At 42.4% G+C, this 18,379-nt stretch overlaps 1 protein-coding gene across 3 annotated transcripts in view; it reads left to right on the forward strand.

Moving 5' to 3' along the window:
• Positions 1-18,379, forward strand: part of LOC134510762 (chloride channel protein C-like) — an 82,006-nt gene that overhangs the window by 20,350 nt on the left and 43,277 nt on the right. For all 3 annotated transcript variants that reach the window (XM_063323997.1, XM_063323999.1, XM_063323998.1), the window contains 4 exons: positions 1,638-1,735; positions 5,188-5,288; positions 5,779-5,950; positions 7,528-7,699. In XM_063323997.1, coding sequence (XP_063180067.1) covers positions 1,638-1,735; positions 5,188-5,288; positions 5,779-5,950; positions 7,528-7,699 — 543 coding nt within the window. The remainder of the gene's footprint in view (positions 1-1,637; positions 1,736-5,187; positions 5,289-5,778; positions 5,951-7,527; positions 7,700-18,379) is intronic.

Below are 18,379 nucleotides of genomic sequence, written 5' to 3' on the forward strand. Positions count from 1 at the left end.
TCTGGAACGGGGGAGACCAGAACTGGACACAGTACGCCAGGTGTGGGCTCACCAAAGCAGAGTAGAGGGGGAGGATGACCTCCCTCAACCTGCTGGCCACACTCTTCTTGATGCACCCCAGGATGCCATTGGCCCTTTTGGCCACGAGGGCACATTGCTGGCTCATGGTCATCCTGTTGTCCACCAGGACTCCCAGGTCTCTTTCAGCTGAGCTGCTCTCCAGCAGGTCAGCACCCAACCTGTACTGGTGCATGGGGTTGTTCCTCCCCAGGTGCAGCACCCTGCACTTGCCCTTGTTGAATTTCATAAGGTTCCTCTCTGCCCAGATCTCCAGCCTGTCCAGGTCTCTCTGTATGGTGACACAGCCTTCCGGTGTGTCAGCTACCCCCCCCACCCCCGGCTTTGTGTCATCAGCAAACTTGCTGAGGGTGCACTCTATCCCCTTATCCAGGTCATTGATGAATATATTGAAGAGGACTGGGCCCGGTACTGACCCCTGGGGAACACCACTCGTCACTGAATGCTCAATGTGAGCTGGCAATGTGCGCTTGCAGCCCAGAAAGCCAACCGCATCCTGGGCTGCATTAAAATAAGTATTGTCAGCAGGTCGAGGGAGGTGATTCTACCCCCTCTGCTCTGCTCTGGGGAGACCCCACCTTGGAGTACTGTGTCCAGCTCTGGAGTCTTCAGCACAAGAACAACATGGACCTGTTGGAACGGGTCCAGAGGAGGGCCATGAAGATGATCAAAGGGCTGGAGCACCTCTGCTATCAGGACAGCTGAGAGAGGTGGGGTTGTTCAGCCTGGAGAAGAGGTCTCTGGGGAGACCTTATAGCAGCCTTCCAGTACCTAAAGGGGACCTACAGGAAAGATGGGGAGGGACTCTTTACTCTTTATCAGGGAGTGTAATGATAGGACGAGGGGTAACGGTTTTAAACTGAAAGATTAGATACTAGGAAGAAATTATTTACTGTGAGGGTGTTGAGACACTGGAACAGGTTGCCCAGGGGAAATTGTGGATGCCTCGTCCCTCAACGTGTTCAAGGCCAGGTTGGATGGGGCTTTGAGCAGCCTGGTCTAGTGGGAGGTGTCCCTGCCCATGGCAGGGGGTTGGAACTAGATGATCTTTAAGGTCCCTTCCAACCTGAACCATTCTATGATCCTATGATTCTATAATTTCAAGTACTAACCAAAAAACTAGGTCCTTAACGAAAGACACATAGATCCCGAGTCCTGGTGGTGCGTGAGTTGCAGTCTCAGGCCTGTAGCCTGCAAGGAGCTGTGGCCGGCCACATCTCCACTGACTGCCATGGCACATGGTGGGGAGGCTGGACATCTGTCGAGCATCCCACATGCTGCAAGTCTTTCTGGAGGTAGTGGTGGTCTCTGGTAGCTACAGAGTTGGAGGCCAATTACCTAATTGCAACGGTTGAGTCCCTGAAGAGAGATGAGGTGAATCTGGGCTTTACTCATTGTTTATGAGCAAACGCTCGTCTTCTAGGATATATGGGCAAGAAAAAAAGAACAATTTCCTTACGGTAAACTGCTGGCACTAGTGATTTTTAGACACTTTTCTTTCTGTTTTTGTCTGTTTCTACATCTCATGATAGCCTGTTTACTTATTTTACTGCCTGCAGGTATGTACGACGACTGTTACAGTATATTTACCATATTTCTTCCCTTGCACTCCAGTCATGAGCGTGAGAAACTACCGGCTGAGAAACAACTCAGAAATGTAAGTGGGGAGAGTCAGCAGGAGCATATCTATGTAAATACAATTATTAACTGTTTCTCGCAGTTAGTTGTTACAAGGATTTGGGATGGAAAAATTCAAAGGTGCATCAGAGCTGAATGTTTAAAATGAATTCATGTAGAGGCAGGAATCACACTTAATCTTTTAATCACTGAAATTTACTCACACTAAAATTTTTCCAGTGAGAGGCATTTGCCGTGTCGACAAATTAAAGAAAAAAAAAAGGGAGAAAGAAACGAAAAGCAATTAAAAAATGAAAAGAACCTGAAACATGGCTTGTGTCATGCAAACAGTTTTTCAATTTAGAATCCTAATTTTGCTTTAAAAGGTATATAGGCCTTATGGGTAGGTATGTAAGGCTATAGGAGACAGGCTGTGCTTTAACTGGAAAGCGGGAACTGGAAACTGATGAAAACCTTTGTTATTCTCAGCTTCGGTCAGCTACTATTGACTGGGGGACATGGTTTGATCAATCCTCTATATAAGAAAACCAATAGGTAACAAATCAGAGGCTTGTGCCACTACAGCACAAATTGTAACTGGGGACTTGAAATGACAAATATTGTGTTAATAAACCAGCAGGGAATATGTGGCTGAGTGGCTGGGGGTTTTATGGGTGATACAGTTGAAGAGATCCTTGAATCTGATGCAGGTTTTGCAGCCCGAGTATCTTTCTTGAGAAATACCTATGAGGAATCCAGAGGAAGTAGAAAAAGAATTGCTCAGATTGAGTTTAAACGACAACTTGATGCCACAGCCATTGTAAATGATCACTACTAACTTGTAGTTTTACAAATTCCTCCTTCCCAGTGCAGCATCATATATATTGCATAATATGCACTGTAAATACTGAATAACCTGCCATTGGTGACTGGGCTCTGAACAGCTTATTTAAGTGTATAGAAAGCAAACATACTTTCCCATTCTTGTCACCAGTTCTAGACTGTCATTTGGTTTGCAATCCAGGTATTGCTTGCTATAATATGTTTTTACATGCTGTTTGTAAAAGCAAACTTTGTCACTTACTTAGTACCAGGACTCAGTGACTATGGCTGTTTGAATTGCTACAGAAAAAGCCTTTTTCCTCAGCCTGACATCCTTTTTTTTTTATTTTAAGGACTAAATGCTTGCAAAATGTTATTTTTCAAAACAAAGCTATTTTCGCTCTGAAGGAAAAACATCTGAAGCCATGATAATTTCATGGCTTTTTTTTTTTTGTCTGTCTCTGAATCAAAAATAGTCAGGCTAATCCAACCTAGAGGCTAAATGGTCTCAGTGCCAATTTTTCATTTGGTGTGGCTACAAGTTACAAAGAGTACATCCTGTTGAAAATGGATAGATCTGAAGGGAATGAAGCATGAAATTTTCCTGGAGTTTGCAAGGCCACGTGTATGCTGAAGGTAGTGACGATGTCTCTAGTAAGCTTGTAATAAGGTACAAGACTAAATGTGGAAAAGAAGCTTGTTCAGTGTTCTCCTGTTCTTAGAAATTTAAAAAGGGAATTATGATTGCAGTTGTGAGACTTTAGTTAGGATCATTTAGATTTGGCTCATCTCAGCGTAATCCGAGATTCTTCGTCAGTGCTCCAGAGGCAGGTAAATACTAACCTTTGGAGATCCAAGAGGTTGGTAGTAGGCTCCCTTGCCACTTTAAGATACCCAATAAGAACTATATATATATATAAAAAAAAAAATTAAGATGCTTAATTTTGTCTTTAGCGCTGATCCAACTCGGTGAAGAGTATGTTTTTTTTCTTTTAAACCATGATAGTACAAGAGTTGCAGCTCCAGATGAGGCTGTATGTGGCTATGCCAGTCTGTCAGCGCTTCCTTCTGGCATAGCTTATCCTCACAAATTTATATTGGAACAAGCGCTTTCAGTAGCGTTTGGTAGCGCTTCCAGCAGGCCTCGATATTTCTAGGAGAAGGGGGAATAGGAGATCGTGGGGAGGCAGGAGAAGGAGGTGAGGAAGCGATGGGCTTCTTCCATTAGCAGGTCTCGGTACAGCACGTGTATCCCTGCAGCACGCGGTGTGGCAGCCCAGTCCTCCCATTGGCACCCGGGAGAAATCTCTCTCTACTAAATGCACTGGTTTCAAGCGGAAAGAGTTAGTGGTACAAAACCCTGTGTGTAAACAAGTCCTACCTCTCCATTCTCTGTGCTTTGTTCTTCTTGCTGAACCGTGTATTTTAATTGAAAAAAACCAACCAACTTTCTTCTGTTCTTTCTGTTATTTTGGCATTGCTGCAAGCTTCACATTACCTCTCAGATGTGCTGGTTTTTTTGTGTGCACTCCTTTGCTGCTAGTAAAGACATTTGTATAGAACTTGAAGCTTTGCTTTAAGTGGATTACAGAGTCATATGATTTCTAAAGCAGGATGCAGTAAATAAGTGTTTTATTTTTTATTGACCATTATGAATTTGGAATATATTCTTGTTCGCGTAAATTAATATAAAAAGCAAATACAAGATTGGTAAGTATCTTGTGTTCCTTTGGTTGCCAATCTGGGGTCTGGAAGAAATTTTCTTGCGCTAGAAGTTGGCTGCATTTTAAGTTTTCCTTGTAGTTCTGAGTGGGGATCAGGTGGGTCAAATCCCATGGATCTCCTGTTCTTTGTTCCAGAAACAGAGTTCATATTGTTACTGTTTAGGTTGTGGTGATGTCCGAAACATGCTGGATGCTTTCCAAACTGGAAGAAGGAAGTCATACCTGCTTGGAGAGTGCAATTGCTCCAGATGACAGAAATTGTGAAAGTGTCCGGGAATAGCTGTGCTGTACAGAAAGGCTGGTTACGGTCAGCACGATAACCGGCAGTCTAAGTTGCCAGAGGTTGAAATAACCGTTGCCAGTATTTACCGAAGAAGAGCTTTTAAGAACGTGTTGGGCAAACATCCTTTAGGTGTGGTTTGGGAATAGACTGTGCTGCTGTGGAAGAGGGAACCTCTGAAGTCCTTCCATGGCCCTCTCCTGTGCAAAGCTTTCTAACTGCATCTGTCAGCTGGGGATGCTGTGCTTACCCACCGAAGTCTTCGTCAGGGATGATAAATTTTTGGTCTGCTAATCCTGTTTTATGGAGTTACACTGATAGGTGTGGACAAGGAGATCAAGGCCAGGCTGGGCATTTTGATCAGTTTTTTTTTTTTTTTTTTCCCCTGTTTTTAGGCAGTGTAATGTGATTCCCGTTTTTGGAAATTTTGCGTTTCAGCAGCAGGAGGTTTATGCAGGGGAATATGAGCACTAATAAACCAGATTTATTAGTTTAGTAGAATAATTAATAAACTGATCTAGTAAACTAGATTTATTAGTTAATAAAACAACTTAATTGGGAGATGTAAGGGAAAGTAGGCTTTTTGTGTAAAATTATATGTAATAGACACATTAAGTAAGTTATATTAATTCATTTAATACTTTTGTTTTGTTTTTAATATTTAAGCATAAATCAGTTCCAGAGGGAAATTTCAGAATATAGCTGTTCATCAAGCACATGGGTTGGTCCAGATGGAGTCAGATATTCTAATCAAACCTTTAATCAAGGTAAGGGGAGCTAAGTGGAACAAACTGGGAACAAACTGAATTTATGTAACTTGAGGTGATACCCAAGTATATTTATTCATAACGTAGATTTTCTTCAAAGTGATGCAGTGCTCCCTTCTGAGGGATATATCAGAACTGAATTCCATATTTGAGCCAAATGTGTTGGTAAGTTCCTGAGTTATCACCGCTGAAAGGAATGGGGGAAGAGCACTGCCGAAGTATTACGGTTGCCTTTCTTTGGCTTAAATGGCTGCAGTTTCTCCTTGTTTAGATCAAGATTAAGATCACGCAGACCAGACTGGAAAGAACGAATGTTCCTTGTTTTCCTGAAAGTGCCCCAGATGCTGAAGCTGTCATGTAAACTCCAACTAACTGATCTATGTACTTTGCTAATTCTTTATCAGGTTTAGGCAGATGAGAACTACTACATGCTATATTTTCACCCTTTTAATGTTTTGTATCTCTCCACATCTCTTCCTCTGTGTTGCAGCTGCTGCGCTTCTAGTTGAAAATGGGAAGCAAGGGATCGCATATCTTTTCAAACGTGGGACTCATGAGGAATTTGGATACGCATCGCTCTGCACTGCTTTGGCATTTTATTTCATCCTCAGCTGTTGGACGGCGGGTTCTGCTGTTGCCAGTGGCCTGGTTATTCCTATGCTGTAAGCATCACCCCTCTTGGTTTGAGGTTCCTATACAAAAGGCCTGTGTTGAGCAGCAACAATCTGAATTGTAAGCTGAAATCTTGGCAATAGCAAAGCTGTAATTGCTTGGAGGAGGTTATATAGGTGGAACAGGATGGTTTGCTTGGAAAGAGATGCTAAAATTGTGGAAAAGAATGAAGAAAAATCATCTGAGAATAGCTGTGGAAGGACCATAGCCAAAACCGTGTACTTTCCAAGTGTAGATCATTTGAATCCTTTGGGGACCCAGAGAGAGTCTCGGCTGCTGGCTCCATCTCTGTAACTGTAGAAATATGGATTCGGATCCAGACTTTTCATCTGTTTCTTATGCACATAATAGCCTGAATCTTAATCTTGGACATCAACACCCTAGACTTCGGAGAAAACGGCAGTTAGGTCTTTTGTTGTACTTTTTAGAAAGCTGTGGTAGACTAGAGCAAAGAGGTTTAATGTTCAGCAGGCAAGGAGTCATGGCTGGAGAGTGGGTATCCAGCATAATGCAATTCTAATACCGAAAAAGTTCTAAAAAGAAATAGTTGTGTGTACAGCCTTCTGCCTTTGCCCCACCCCTGAGTATTCACCTCTTAAAATCCCCAAACTGTTGTCTAAATCAGCTTTTAGTATGCAGTGTTTGCTGAAACATGGCACGCTTGGCTGAAGAGATATTGATAGTGAAGTCTATCAGCCAGCTCTCATGTTTCTGACCCAATACCATAATTTTTGTAATCATTCTAGAACTACTAGAACTGCATCCATCAATAAAATGAATCGATTGCATGAATAAATGGGAAAAAGTTGTGTAATGGTGCAAGATGATGCTCCCCAAATCAGATAATATATATCATATATGGCTATAGTATAAATAATAATAATTCACTATTTCTGGAAGGTGAATGTCTGTACAAATCCAGTTCATTGGCTGACACTTGGACCTATATGTTTTATTCCTTGCATATGAAATGAAATCCAATGTCTCATTCCAGCAATTATATGCCCAAGCATGCTGAATTTTGGTTTTACTCTTCAGTGTAGCATAAGGTTGGTTTGAGGACTCCAAGGTTCTTTTCACAGCTTCATTCCTGGTTAGCTTTGGGCAGGTCATTAATACCTGTTACTCCATTTTGCCCATTTGTTATATGGCTGTAATATTTTACTTGCCAGGTTTATGGGGCACAGGTAGACTTAATTCTAAGAAATTATATAAGGCTGGGTCTCTAGAAGTGTGGGCTTTTTATCTGAAATGTCGCCGTGTGTATGTCTGTGACCCGTACTTTTGACTGTATTCCTGTAAGGTTCATTCTCATTTGGCTTTCAAGAACATTAAAATAGACACGCCGATAGTCTTTTTTCTTCAAAGTATGGTCAATCTGGCAGGTTTGTGCTAGTGATTGGCACTAAATAAATGCTCATCCTAAGGAAGGATGCTATAGCTTTCCTTGGGAAAGGAGCTGCTATAAAAGTTGACAAAATTAGTCTGGGATCAGCAGAATATTAGAAGGATTTTGAGAAAACGCTATCATTGGCAAGAGGAGTGCTCTTTTTCTTCTTGCATACAGGTACACAGGAGCTTTGTACGGCAGGATAGTCGGTTTGATCCTTGTTTCCATTTTTGGTGTTCAAACTAATGAATACGGAGCGTGGATTGATCCAGGTCTCTTTGCTGCGATTGGAGCTGCCTCCTTTTTCAGTGGTGTGTCAAGGCTAACCATCTCCCTCACTGTGATAATGGTAAGTATGTTAAGTGTTCAGTTATTTGTGTGGCCAAAGTTGAGTTGAGCTTTTGCTGCTGCAGCTAAATGAACCACAGGTGGGGTCCCACAGAGAAATAAATTATTGTCCTGTCTATCTAGCTTGCCTGTAGAATTCTTCTTTTTCTGGGACCTTTTATTTGTGAAATGTAAGTTTGGAAATAGCACCTTGAGAAATCTATCTGTTTTCCTATTTTTTTAATTTTTGGGGGTTACAGGTACAATAATGGCATCCAGTGGTTTACAAACAAGAAAACAGAATATGCTATGTTTTGTTTCTTCTGGATTACAAAAAAATAGTAGATCATGCTGCTTGGCTTGTGAATTGACTTCTGAGGGCCTTGTACAATGCACCTTTTTATGTTAGGGCTGAATATGGCCTTCTGGATGGAGTAAGTGAAGGATTTGCAGTAGTGTAGGCAAGTGATGCAATGGGAAGCCTCCCAGGTCTCTCTGGTAAATTTATGCCTTATAGTTTTCAAAATTTTGAGATTCCCTTGGAACACGTTTCATATTTCTGTTTCCTGCCCCCGTCCTTTTATAGCAGAACATTTTCAGTCTGCGCTACAACACTTTCCAGGCAAACCTCTGAAAGCTAAAGGATTTGCAGATAATAGTCTTAAAATTCGAGAAGATGTTCTTTGCTCTCCCCGGTTGCAACACCTGGGGACGGTGAATGAAATTGAGCTTAGTCAACAGAGAAGTGACGTTGAGGTCACAAGGGGGAAGCTTTCACCCTTCGATGGCAGGACGTTCAAACCCTATGAGTGTGTGGAAATTTCACCTATGACTAAACCCAGTCTTGGCTGCCCAGCTGGCTTTGCCCAAAAGGCTCTCATTAAAATCTTTGCAGACGTAAGAATTTACCCGGAGTGACCAAGCCAGGATTTTCCCTCCTAGTATGCTGTTGCGCAGTGCTTGATAAAGTAGCTGTTTATCGGCACTTGCTCCAAATTGGGTTCATTTTAGTCATAGGTTGTGTAAATTGTGTAGGAAGCATTTTTTTTTTGATGTTTTAGCTTGGAAGGTGTTGTATGTGCATAAAAACTTCCCTATTGTGAAATAATAATTAGATTGATTATGGGAACACTCCTCCTTCAGTGTCCTCTTGGCACTTCAGCGCTTCCTTATCCATTAAGTACTCTGATGTTTTTGCTTCTATTATTGCTGTTATGCATCTTTTGGAAGTTACTTTACGATTTGTTGGCCAGCCTCTAAGTCTGTAAGACTTGAAGGGGAGAAAGTTGGTGCCTGAACGCTGGGTGTACATTTTTTGAGAGCCTCAATTACCACTAAATGTAATGTCTTTTCCAAAGTAGGCCTGAATTTTCTTGCAATGGCTCAATACATCTTAATTTAAGTATCGTTTGTAAACCATTACTTTATGGTGTTGCTGCAGATATAATTCCTTAGTGGCAAAAGCAGTTGATTGACATCTTCCTTAGCTTTGTGCTCATGAGGCTGTGCTTCATTGCAGGGAAGTGAGAGGTGATTATGTGCCAGAACACTTGCTGGTCTTGGATGACAGAACTGGATTTCATTCGGCTCTAGTAGAGAGAAAAAGCCTACAGTTCATTTGCTTCAATTTCTCCCTGCCTTCCCCATTACCTGCACTTGTTCTTTTTTTTTTTTTTTTTTTTTTTTTCCAAATGCCTCCATGAGCGTGCATGTATGGCACATGCAAAACAATAGCTGGAAACTGTTAAGAGAACTGTAGGAAACTCAGTTGGAAAGGCACTAGAAAAATGATGAGGATTGCATTGCAATGTGTTCTGAATTCCCCTAGGTGTCATGTTATAACTCTTCTGCACCTCTCTCTGCAGAGGCAGATTGTGTTTCAATTCATGTTCATCCAAGATAAATAGCTGCCTTGCTTGAGGAAATATTAATTTTTGAGGAGAAAAAAGGTCTTGGACATGACAATGCAAAAACATAATTAAAAGGTTGTGCCCTCAAACCATAAAATGCACATATTTTTCCTATATTGTCTGATGGGTTCAAAAAGAATTGAGAATGTTTGCTTTGGCTTTTCACGCAGCCTTCCATTTGGAAACAGTTATGAATGTGGGACTTGTAGCGAACAGGTTTGTAAGATGCTTTTCTTTTTCCTTTCTCAAGGCAGACCCCACAGGCATCTGCCCACCTCTTCTTTCTTGGCTGCCTCTTTCTACCCCCCATGCTGACACTTGACCCTCATCCTCAGCTCTTTGCGGCAGACGGTACATGTGGCGACATTTTCCTTGGCAAGTACAAGGACCAGCCTTATGACTTGCCTTCCCACAGCCTTCTGTCTCCCACGTCCTTTTAAGTGTCACGTCTCCTGAGCTTGCTGGCCTCGGGGAGCTCTAGATGCGGGAAGAGGAATAGCATCTTCCTACAGCGTGCTTTGTCTCTGGGTCATTCTGTATTTTTATCATTCCTTTTGTATTTTTACCTCTCAATAACACTGCCTTGAAAGGTTAAAGAGGAAAGGTGGCACTGGGCTAGCCTAGGATTAGTGTTCTTGTCCAGAACTGATGACGCCCCCGTGTGCAAGCTGAGAGAAGCTTGATTTACACTGATTTGGATCCTTTGTCTCCTGAGTTCTTTCTTACACAAGATGGAAAATAGCCCTGACTCTCTCCCCTTTCTTGCCTGTTCTGTTCAAACAGAATTAAAGCAGTATATCAGTTTATCGGCCTAATTTATTTCTCCAAGAAATGTCTTCTGATGGATATGGGGAACGCAATTAATTCTGAAGAGGTTCAGACTAAAAACCCTCCTCTGAGTGTGAAACACCGAAACACTATCAGGCTTCTGACAGATGTAGACTAAAGGAGAAAATAGAGGATTCCTTAGGATTTGGAAGGGGAAATGCAATGTTGTTATATAAACCAAAGGGAAATCTCTCCAGGGGATTAAATCGCCTAAGGCCTATCCTTGAGTCTTGCTAATAGCAGTTGTGGCTGCTGTGAATGAGTGGCTTGTGCAAATGGGCATGGTGTTGGTACTGAGTGAAATAAAACGACCATCTCATGGGGGTTCAGAGCATTATGAAAATTTGCTTGTTGATGTCTGTCTGAGTCTGCAATACCGCAGAAATAACATGCTGTATGCACAATCGTCTGGTTCATAAGACAGCATTGAAGGCTCAGAGATGAGGTTGGTTTGTGCTTTCTGCTCTCTGGTGCCTACACCAAGACAGGCACGCTGGTAGAGCACTGGTTATAACAAACTACACTGCTGTAAGTCACCACTGTCCTATAGTTAGGAAATTTGGTATATTTGTTGTACACATTCCATTAAGAAATGAAAATAAACATTTATTTTTTGCATCATTTGGATTCCTCCGTTGTAATGTATACTTCTGACAGGCTTCACAGCAGCGTTACAGGTTGTCTTGAATAAGTGCAATAAAATAACTGTGTCAGCAGGTAGCAGCAATTAAACTCTAATCTCTCCCCTCTCTCTGTATTTCTTCAGTACTTTTAATTTAGGCAAAATGTGCCTACCTCAAATTATAGGCAGGATGTATTGTTGCAAATTCTGTGGCTACCCTTTTCACTTCCTCTTAAAGAGCGACCTCTGAGAAGCTTAAGTCCTTTCACAAGAAATTTTAGTAGAACATCAGCCGTGGGCAATTACCATAGATGACAGACACATCTTGTTTTACAGACGTGATGTGAGACTACAGCATAGCCCACCATTCAGTTCAACTGACTAGAGGGAAGTCATAAGATGAGCAAAATGGTGATATAAGATGTTAGAAAAATAAGCACAAGACTTCTAAAATACATGTGAAATCTGCCCAGTATCCAGTGCAACTTTTTCACAGGAGAGCGGTGTTGCACAGTCGTCATAGGATGCAAAATGCTGCATCCACAACTTCTCTGCGCAGCCTGTTCCAGTGCCTCACCACCCTTGCAGTAAAGAATTTCTTCCTAATGTCTGGTCTAAATCTCCCCTCTTTCAGTTTAAAACTGCTACCCCTCGTGAACAACATTTCCTCATTTTTTCAGGTCCTGCCTGCCTGCTGCTCCCTGTTACCCGTAGCTGTTTTGGCTGCTAGCAGGGCAAGGTCTCCTGGAGAAGGGAGGGAGGATGGCTCTGGTGCTGCATGTGCCCTTTGTCGTGCAAAACAGGAGCGTCTGCTTGCCTCAGGCAGCCTCCAACTCCATTTGGGTGGGGGGCTGTTTCTGCCACCTGGACCTCCTGCTTTTCCCTCTTCCCTTCTGCTCCTTGAGCTGGAAAGGGCTTGTATCAGGAATAGTGTGGCCAGCAGGAGCAGGGAAGTGATGGTGCCTCTGTACTCGGCACTGGTGAGGCCTCACCTCGAGTACTGTGCTCAGTTCTGGGCCCCTCTGTACAAGGGGGACATTGAGGTGCTGGAGCGTGTCCAGAGGAGAGCTACCAGGCTGGTGAGGGGTCTGGAGACCAGGTCATATGAGGAGAGGCTGAGGGAACTGGGCATGTTTAGCTTGGAGAAGAGGAGGCTGAGGGGAGACCTCACTGCCCTCTACAACTACCTGAAAGGAGGTTGGAGAGAGGTGGGTGTTGGCCTCTTCTCCCAAGTGAGAAATGACAGGACCAGAGGAAATGGTCTGAAGTTGCGGCAGGGGAGGTTTAGGTTAGATATTAGGAAGAATTACTTTACTGAAAGAGTGGTCATGCACTGGAACAGCCTGCCCAGGGAGGTGGTTGAGTCACCATCCCTAGAGGTGTTTAAGAAACGTCTAGATGTGGCACTTCAGGGCATGCTCTAGTGGCAGAGATTGTAGGGGTGTGTATTTTCTGTTTTTTTGTGTGTGTGTGTATGGTTGGACTTGATGATCTCAAAGGTCCTTTCCAACCATGAAGATTCTGTGATTCTACGACAGGTGCTCATGGCATGAAATGGTTGTCTTGTTTTACCATTCTCTGGGGTTTGTCCCCTTCTGGTTTGCGAATGCCTAGGGCTGTTGTGTAGGCAACAAGGAGAGCCTGCGAAGGAGCTGGATGTTACTTAAGGAGGTGCTCCTGAAGAGCTGACAGGATTCAGAGGTGCAAAGGGTCTTCAGTGCAAACTGTGCCTTATGTGAGACTTGTTTGTGTACTTGCAGTTTTCTAGGATCTTGCATTAGTAAGAGGAGGGGACAATAGAAATACCCTTTAAACAGTGGACTTTTAAACCTGTACTGGTTTGAGGTAAAACAGAACCAATTTTCTGATTTTAATTTTACTTTTTAGCTGGGCTTCTTCCAGCTGACTAAAGTCTGAAATTAACAGCATATTGTTCAGAAACTGTTCACTCTCAGAGTGATAAGACCTGATTATACCAAGGAACGGTATGCGCAGAGGCTCTTGCTTAGACTTATTGCTATAACAACCAAGGTCAGCTAACTTCGCTGTTTGCCCCGTTGGAGGGTCGGAAGTGGAGAAGTGCAGAGGGATCCCACCTGCAGGGAATAGCGGACGGGACAGGTGACCCAAAACTGACCAGCAGGGTATTCCATCCCATCTGCATCACGCTCAGTATAAAAGCTGAGGGATCAAAGGGGCAAGGTGGCTCTGGCTCGCTTTTTCTTCAATGGTCGATGTCTGAGGAGGACCCTGTCTGTTCGTCTGCCTTTGATCCCGATCTGAGCGCTCCTGACTCTAGTTCCAGAATTCAGCTCCTGTCCGTCTCCGGCTCCACTCTGGGACTTTCCCTGTGTCTGCTGGTGACGCGATTGTCATCCTGGGAGCTGGATACAGTTTTGTATATATTGTATACTTTTTAAAAAAATTATTTTATTTTATTATTATTTCTTAATTATTATTATTTTCATTAAAGTAGTTTAGTTCTTTTTCTAAACTCGTAAATCTCCTTATCTCTTCTCTCTGAGGAGAGAGGCAGGGAAGGGCCAGCTGTCATTCTGATTGGCCAATCCGGCCAAAACCACGACAAAACCACCCTTAACTCCCAAATACAGTGCGGGTGCTTTTCTGTAATGCACAGTTCCCACCTAGTTTGTCTTACTTCTTCTTGGCAAATTATTAAATGCACAAAATGAGCACTGGCACAAAGCTGGGTGTGCATGCAGGTGCCCTCGTGTTCTTCCCAAACAGAGGAGCAGGCGACTCCGAAGTGACGGGGCTCAGGAGCTGTGTCACTGTTGTGCTGTGGGGTGGGCTTCAGAAAATGGAGGCTCTTGGATTTCGGTCCATGACAGCTCTTCAGGGCAAGTCCTACAGCATGAATAACTACAGGAAGCAGGATATTTTGCAAGATGTCAAATTTAATCAGTCCTTCTGGTCTTAAAAGAAACCAGTCTTGTTTCCAACACATAAAATGTGGTGTAACATCTGACTAGTTGAAGAGAAAGGGGTTCCTTTCCAAACTTGTAATGCCATCCAAAGTGCAGTCCTGTCCTTGATAAGGATCATAGGTGTGAAAACTCCTCTGAGTGCTGAGTATGCTTTTGGTGTACCAGCAAGCAGAACAGGCTGATTGAAATACACGAATTTCTTGTTCATGTGAAAAGTCTTATTGTCAAATAAGATCAATGTGATTTTTATGGTCAAATACAGCAAAATGTTCTTCAGTGCCTAGCTTTGTGGTGGGAGTGACTATAAATATTGAAGTTTGCAATAACTTGTTTTTTCAGCATCACCTTGGTTAGAATGATTTCAAAAAATTCCCTTCTACTCTGTTTTTGACTGAAAATGAGGCCTGCAGATTTTTTTTTTTTTTTTTAACAAAAATCTGGGACACTTCATCAAAAAGTTGAACATCTGAAAAACAGAAATAAAGAAAAAATCTTTAAAATGTCTTGCTATAAGCTTTGTTGTTTCATGCCAGCATTTTCCTGCAAGGAATGAAATATTTCCCATGAAACACCAGAGACTTTCTTGGTGTTTTCGAGGAAGGAGGGGGCAATGCATGGTGCATCGTGGGAGATGTAGTTTAATCTGAGAGGCCAAGTCAAATCCAAATTTAAAATTCTCAAGAGACGCCACAAGAACCTTCCAAATGAAAGCTTTTTGGGTTGTAACCTAAAAAATACTGCTCTATAGGGATGATAAACAATTTGTCAAGTCACTGGAACGTTCCATAAAAAAATGTATGCTTGTAGGGAAAAATGAAAGAAAATCCTTTGCCTTTCTGGATGGTAGCCTTGTGAACCCAGCCCAAGAAAGTCAGAACAAGTCCCCTCTGGTTCATTCATTCATTGTCTGTAGAGAAGAACTGCAACTATGGGACGGTTGGTTAGTCTGTAGGTAATTCACAAATTAGAAGAGAATCTAGCTTTATCTTTAATATATCTTTCAGCTTTGGCACCAGCTTTTTGTCAGTAAAATAAACAGACATGACTGAATTGTACATGGGTTCAATTGGCATTGAACTTTTAGAAAGTTCAGTTGTGCATCTGAAATATTGAAATTGAGACTGCATCTGTGTTTTAAATACACACATTGGAAATTAAGTTGTAATATGAGAAGATAACATTATTATATAGTCATTTTTCTGGCTCTAGCTTTCAGTAGCTTTAAAGGTATTTTATAAATAAAGTGATCTAGTGTATTACAACATACAATTGTACATTTGGGACATGTAAGACAAACCTTAATGAAAGTTAATGAGAATTTAATGTGCAAAAGTTATTTTTAATTCACAGTATCTTATCTGTTTTTAATTTTTTTCAAATTACAAAATGCAATTGGGCTGTCTTATGTACTAATTCTTTGCCAACTTTAATTTGTTTCCAAATTAAAGACATTTTTCAGTTACACTGTCACGAAAAGCATCTGAAACCATTAAGTTTTGTTGTATTTTTAACTTTAAAACCTTCAGAATCTTGCCAATAGTGTTTTTTCCAAATTTTGAGAAAATGATTTATCTCTGGGACAAAAGCTACCACAATAATCCTATGTCTTTTTTTTTTTTTTTTTTTTTTCCCCAGCCTGAGAGGTTTATTATCATCTTGAATTAAAAACCCCATGTAACCGGGCGCTCTAATAAGTGGGGGCTCAGGGCCAGAAGTCCCTGTTTGATTATTGGACCCAGCTGAACCAGGAGCAAGTGGTTGCACAGCCCGGCAGCTGCTGGGCCGAACACGGTCTGTCGGTGGGAAGGAGGGTCCTACTGTAGGTCCTCAGAGAGGCAAATCCCTAAGGAAGAGCATGGCCTCCCCTCTGCTCAAGATGGGCAGGACAACGCATTTTGTTGTTGAAGTTTCAATGTTTTCCCCAGGTTTTTTTTTTTGGAAGAGGAATAAGACTGGGTCCAGGACACGCACACAGTGGTGGTGGCGAATGCTGGTGAAAGTTGGGCTGCTGTTGTGAGCAAGACTGAACGGAGGCAGGCACTGAGGAGAAGCTGTGAAAAGCATCTGGAAAAATAGAAGCATTGCAGAAAAGAGGAGCATAAATGGTAGCCAGTGGGACTTGTCCAAATGACAGCTCTTCTCTCATTTTGAAATATGAAAGAGTGATGGTGGAAAAACTCTTGAGTGCCTGATGGCTGTGTCTCAGGCAAGCTTGCAGAGCCAGACCTGAACTGACTTCTTGCATCTCTAAAAGAAAACAACCTATCCCAAATTGGCAGTGGCCACCCAGGTTGTCCACTGGTGAGTTATGCAGCAGCAGGTGGCTTCTGCAGTTGCTGGTGCAACTTGTGAACCAGCAGTGCCTGGCTTTAGGAAGGATGAAGTTGCACAGCTGTGGAGATGGTGGGAGTTGGACTTAGCTGGTACTTCAGATTATATAGCATGAAGACTGACCTCCGGTTACTCTGGTTAAACTGCTCCCATCTCACACTCTTCCTCAGCCTGAGCCTTGTTCAAAGGAAAGAGAATTTATTTGGAAGGCTCGAGTCATACTTTTTTTGCTTTCTCCTCCTTGTTTAACAGAGTGTATGCAATACTTGGGAGGGAACAGACAAAGGCAAGGGAAAGCATTGACTGTAAAAAATGAATGCATCCTCACGGCGCACTTTGGCAGCACAGACCTTGGGAGATCCCTGATCGTGCCTTCCTCTGGCTTGCTTAAGATGGAAGGGCGTGAAAGGGACATTGGGCTCCTGGGGCAAACATAGCCCAGTGCTCTGGAGAGAAAATGATATAAGGAGCACACAGCTGTCGGAACAGCCATTCCCATGTGAGAAAGTAATAGAGGCTCATGACAGGTCATGTCAGCATCTGTCATGCTACATTGGTATAGGCGAGAGAAGATGTTGACCCTTGCGTTAGAATGAGTACGCAGGTACGTGCTCTGGATCAGGGAGCATTTTTTTGCACTGCTCTTTTATAAGGTGTGTAGTATGGGGTCCTTACTTAGAAGGGCAGGAAGGCGTACATGGCCACTCAACAGTCAGGTTCAAATTATTCTCTCCTTAGATGCTTAAAAATAGTTCAGAACAGTTACTCAAGCAGGGTTATTCTGTACTGAGTTTAGCTTTGGTCAGGATTCTTCGCACAGCCACAGTCTTCATTCTAACTCCCCAGGAAAGAATGCCACGTGGTTGATTTTCCACCTGATTTTAGTGGGGAAAGGAAAATCTTATGCAGAAGCTGGGACAAACGTGTAGTATTGAAGATTTTTTTCACATCATGTTTCCTTCAAAGCAGGCAGAGGAAGTGCTTAATTATTTGGAAACTCATCTGGCAGGTTCTTCCCAGTGCTAGGCTGTTTAATGCATCAGCCCGTCATACTTAAATACTTTAGGGCTCACTTAACGTTATTGATTACACCTGAGATGGTTCACAGAAGTTGTTTTGACAGGGCCTAATTTTCTGTTACTAAGCTGCCTGATTTTTTTTTCTAATGAAGAGTTTAAACCCTAGTCAAAACAATTTTTCAGAATCTCCAAGCCTACAGTTATTCCTAACAGGCTAAGTGTTTGCTCTACTTACACTGCCTGTCAGGAGGAGCCCGGTGTGTTTGAATGGTGTATTTAAAGTTATTTCAGATTGCAAGCGATGTCACCTTTTTACAAAGAAGGGGAGATGCAGAGTAGCATTGTACTGATCCTATTCTTATTCAAATTAACCCCAAAATAATTGGAGTAACAACGCATGATCAGCAAACTGTTAAATACATTAAGTCCTACTATTTTCTGTTGAATTTGCCCCAACTAGGGGAAGAGCACTGTGTGTTTTTTGGCAGTAGTTTGTCTGGAAAATGAAACAAGTGAAACTGTACTCTCAGGGAGAAGGATGGGGAATGGTTTCAGGTCCTTAGATTTCGTAATGCACTTCTTTAAGAAACTGGAGGTTCAGGGAGTGAATACCTACGCTTGTTTTGAGAAAACAAGCTTTTGTAAGTTTTCTATTCTGATATTTAAGGTCTAATCTCCGACTGAAGTTAAAGCTGAAATGAAGTCTGAAGCCCGTGGTGTAGAGCTTTTATCAAATAGCCTCGGTAAATCCACTGTCCAGTCTGCAGCTGTCTGTAGGCATGGGGCTCTCTCTTCTCCAGCCTTGTCTAGACCTCAGGAGCTGGGGCCATGAGAATCGTGGCATTCTGGAGATGTTGGTTTTAGCGCTGCTTGATTATGACACAGATTCATTGCACTTGTCTATCTTATTTCAAAAAATCCTCATGAATCACGACTTAAAGAATTCTGCGATACTGTGGGTTAAAAAAGTACAAGGTTGCTTAGCTGGGTTGTTATACAGTGCAGTGCTTGTTTTGAAAAGATTTAATACGTGAGTCTGCTGAA

Source organism: Chroicocephalus ridibundus, chromosome 2 (genome assembly GCF_963924245.1).
Source record: "Chroicocephalus ridibundus chromosome 2, bChrRid1.1, whole genome shotgun sequence".
In the NCBI taxonomy this organism is placed as follows: Eukaryota; Metazoa; Chordata; class Aves; order Charadriiformes; family Laridae; genus Chroicocephalus; species Chroicocephalus ridibundus.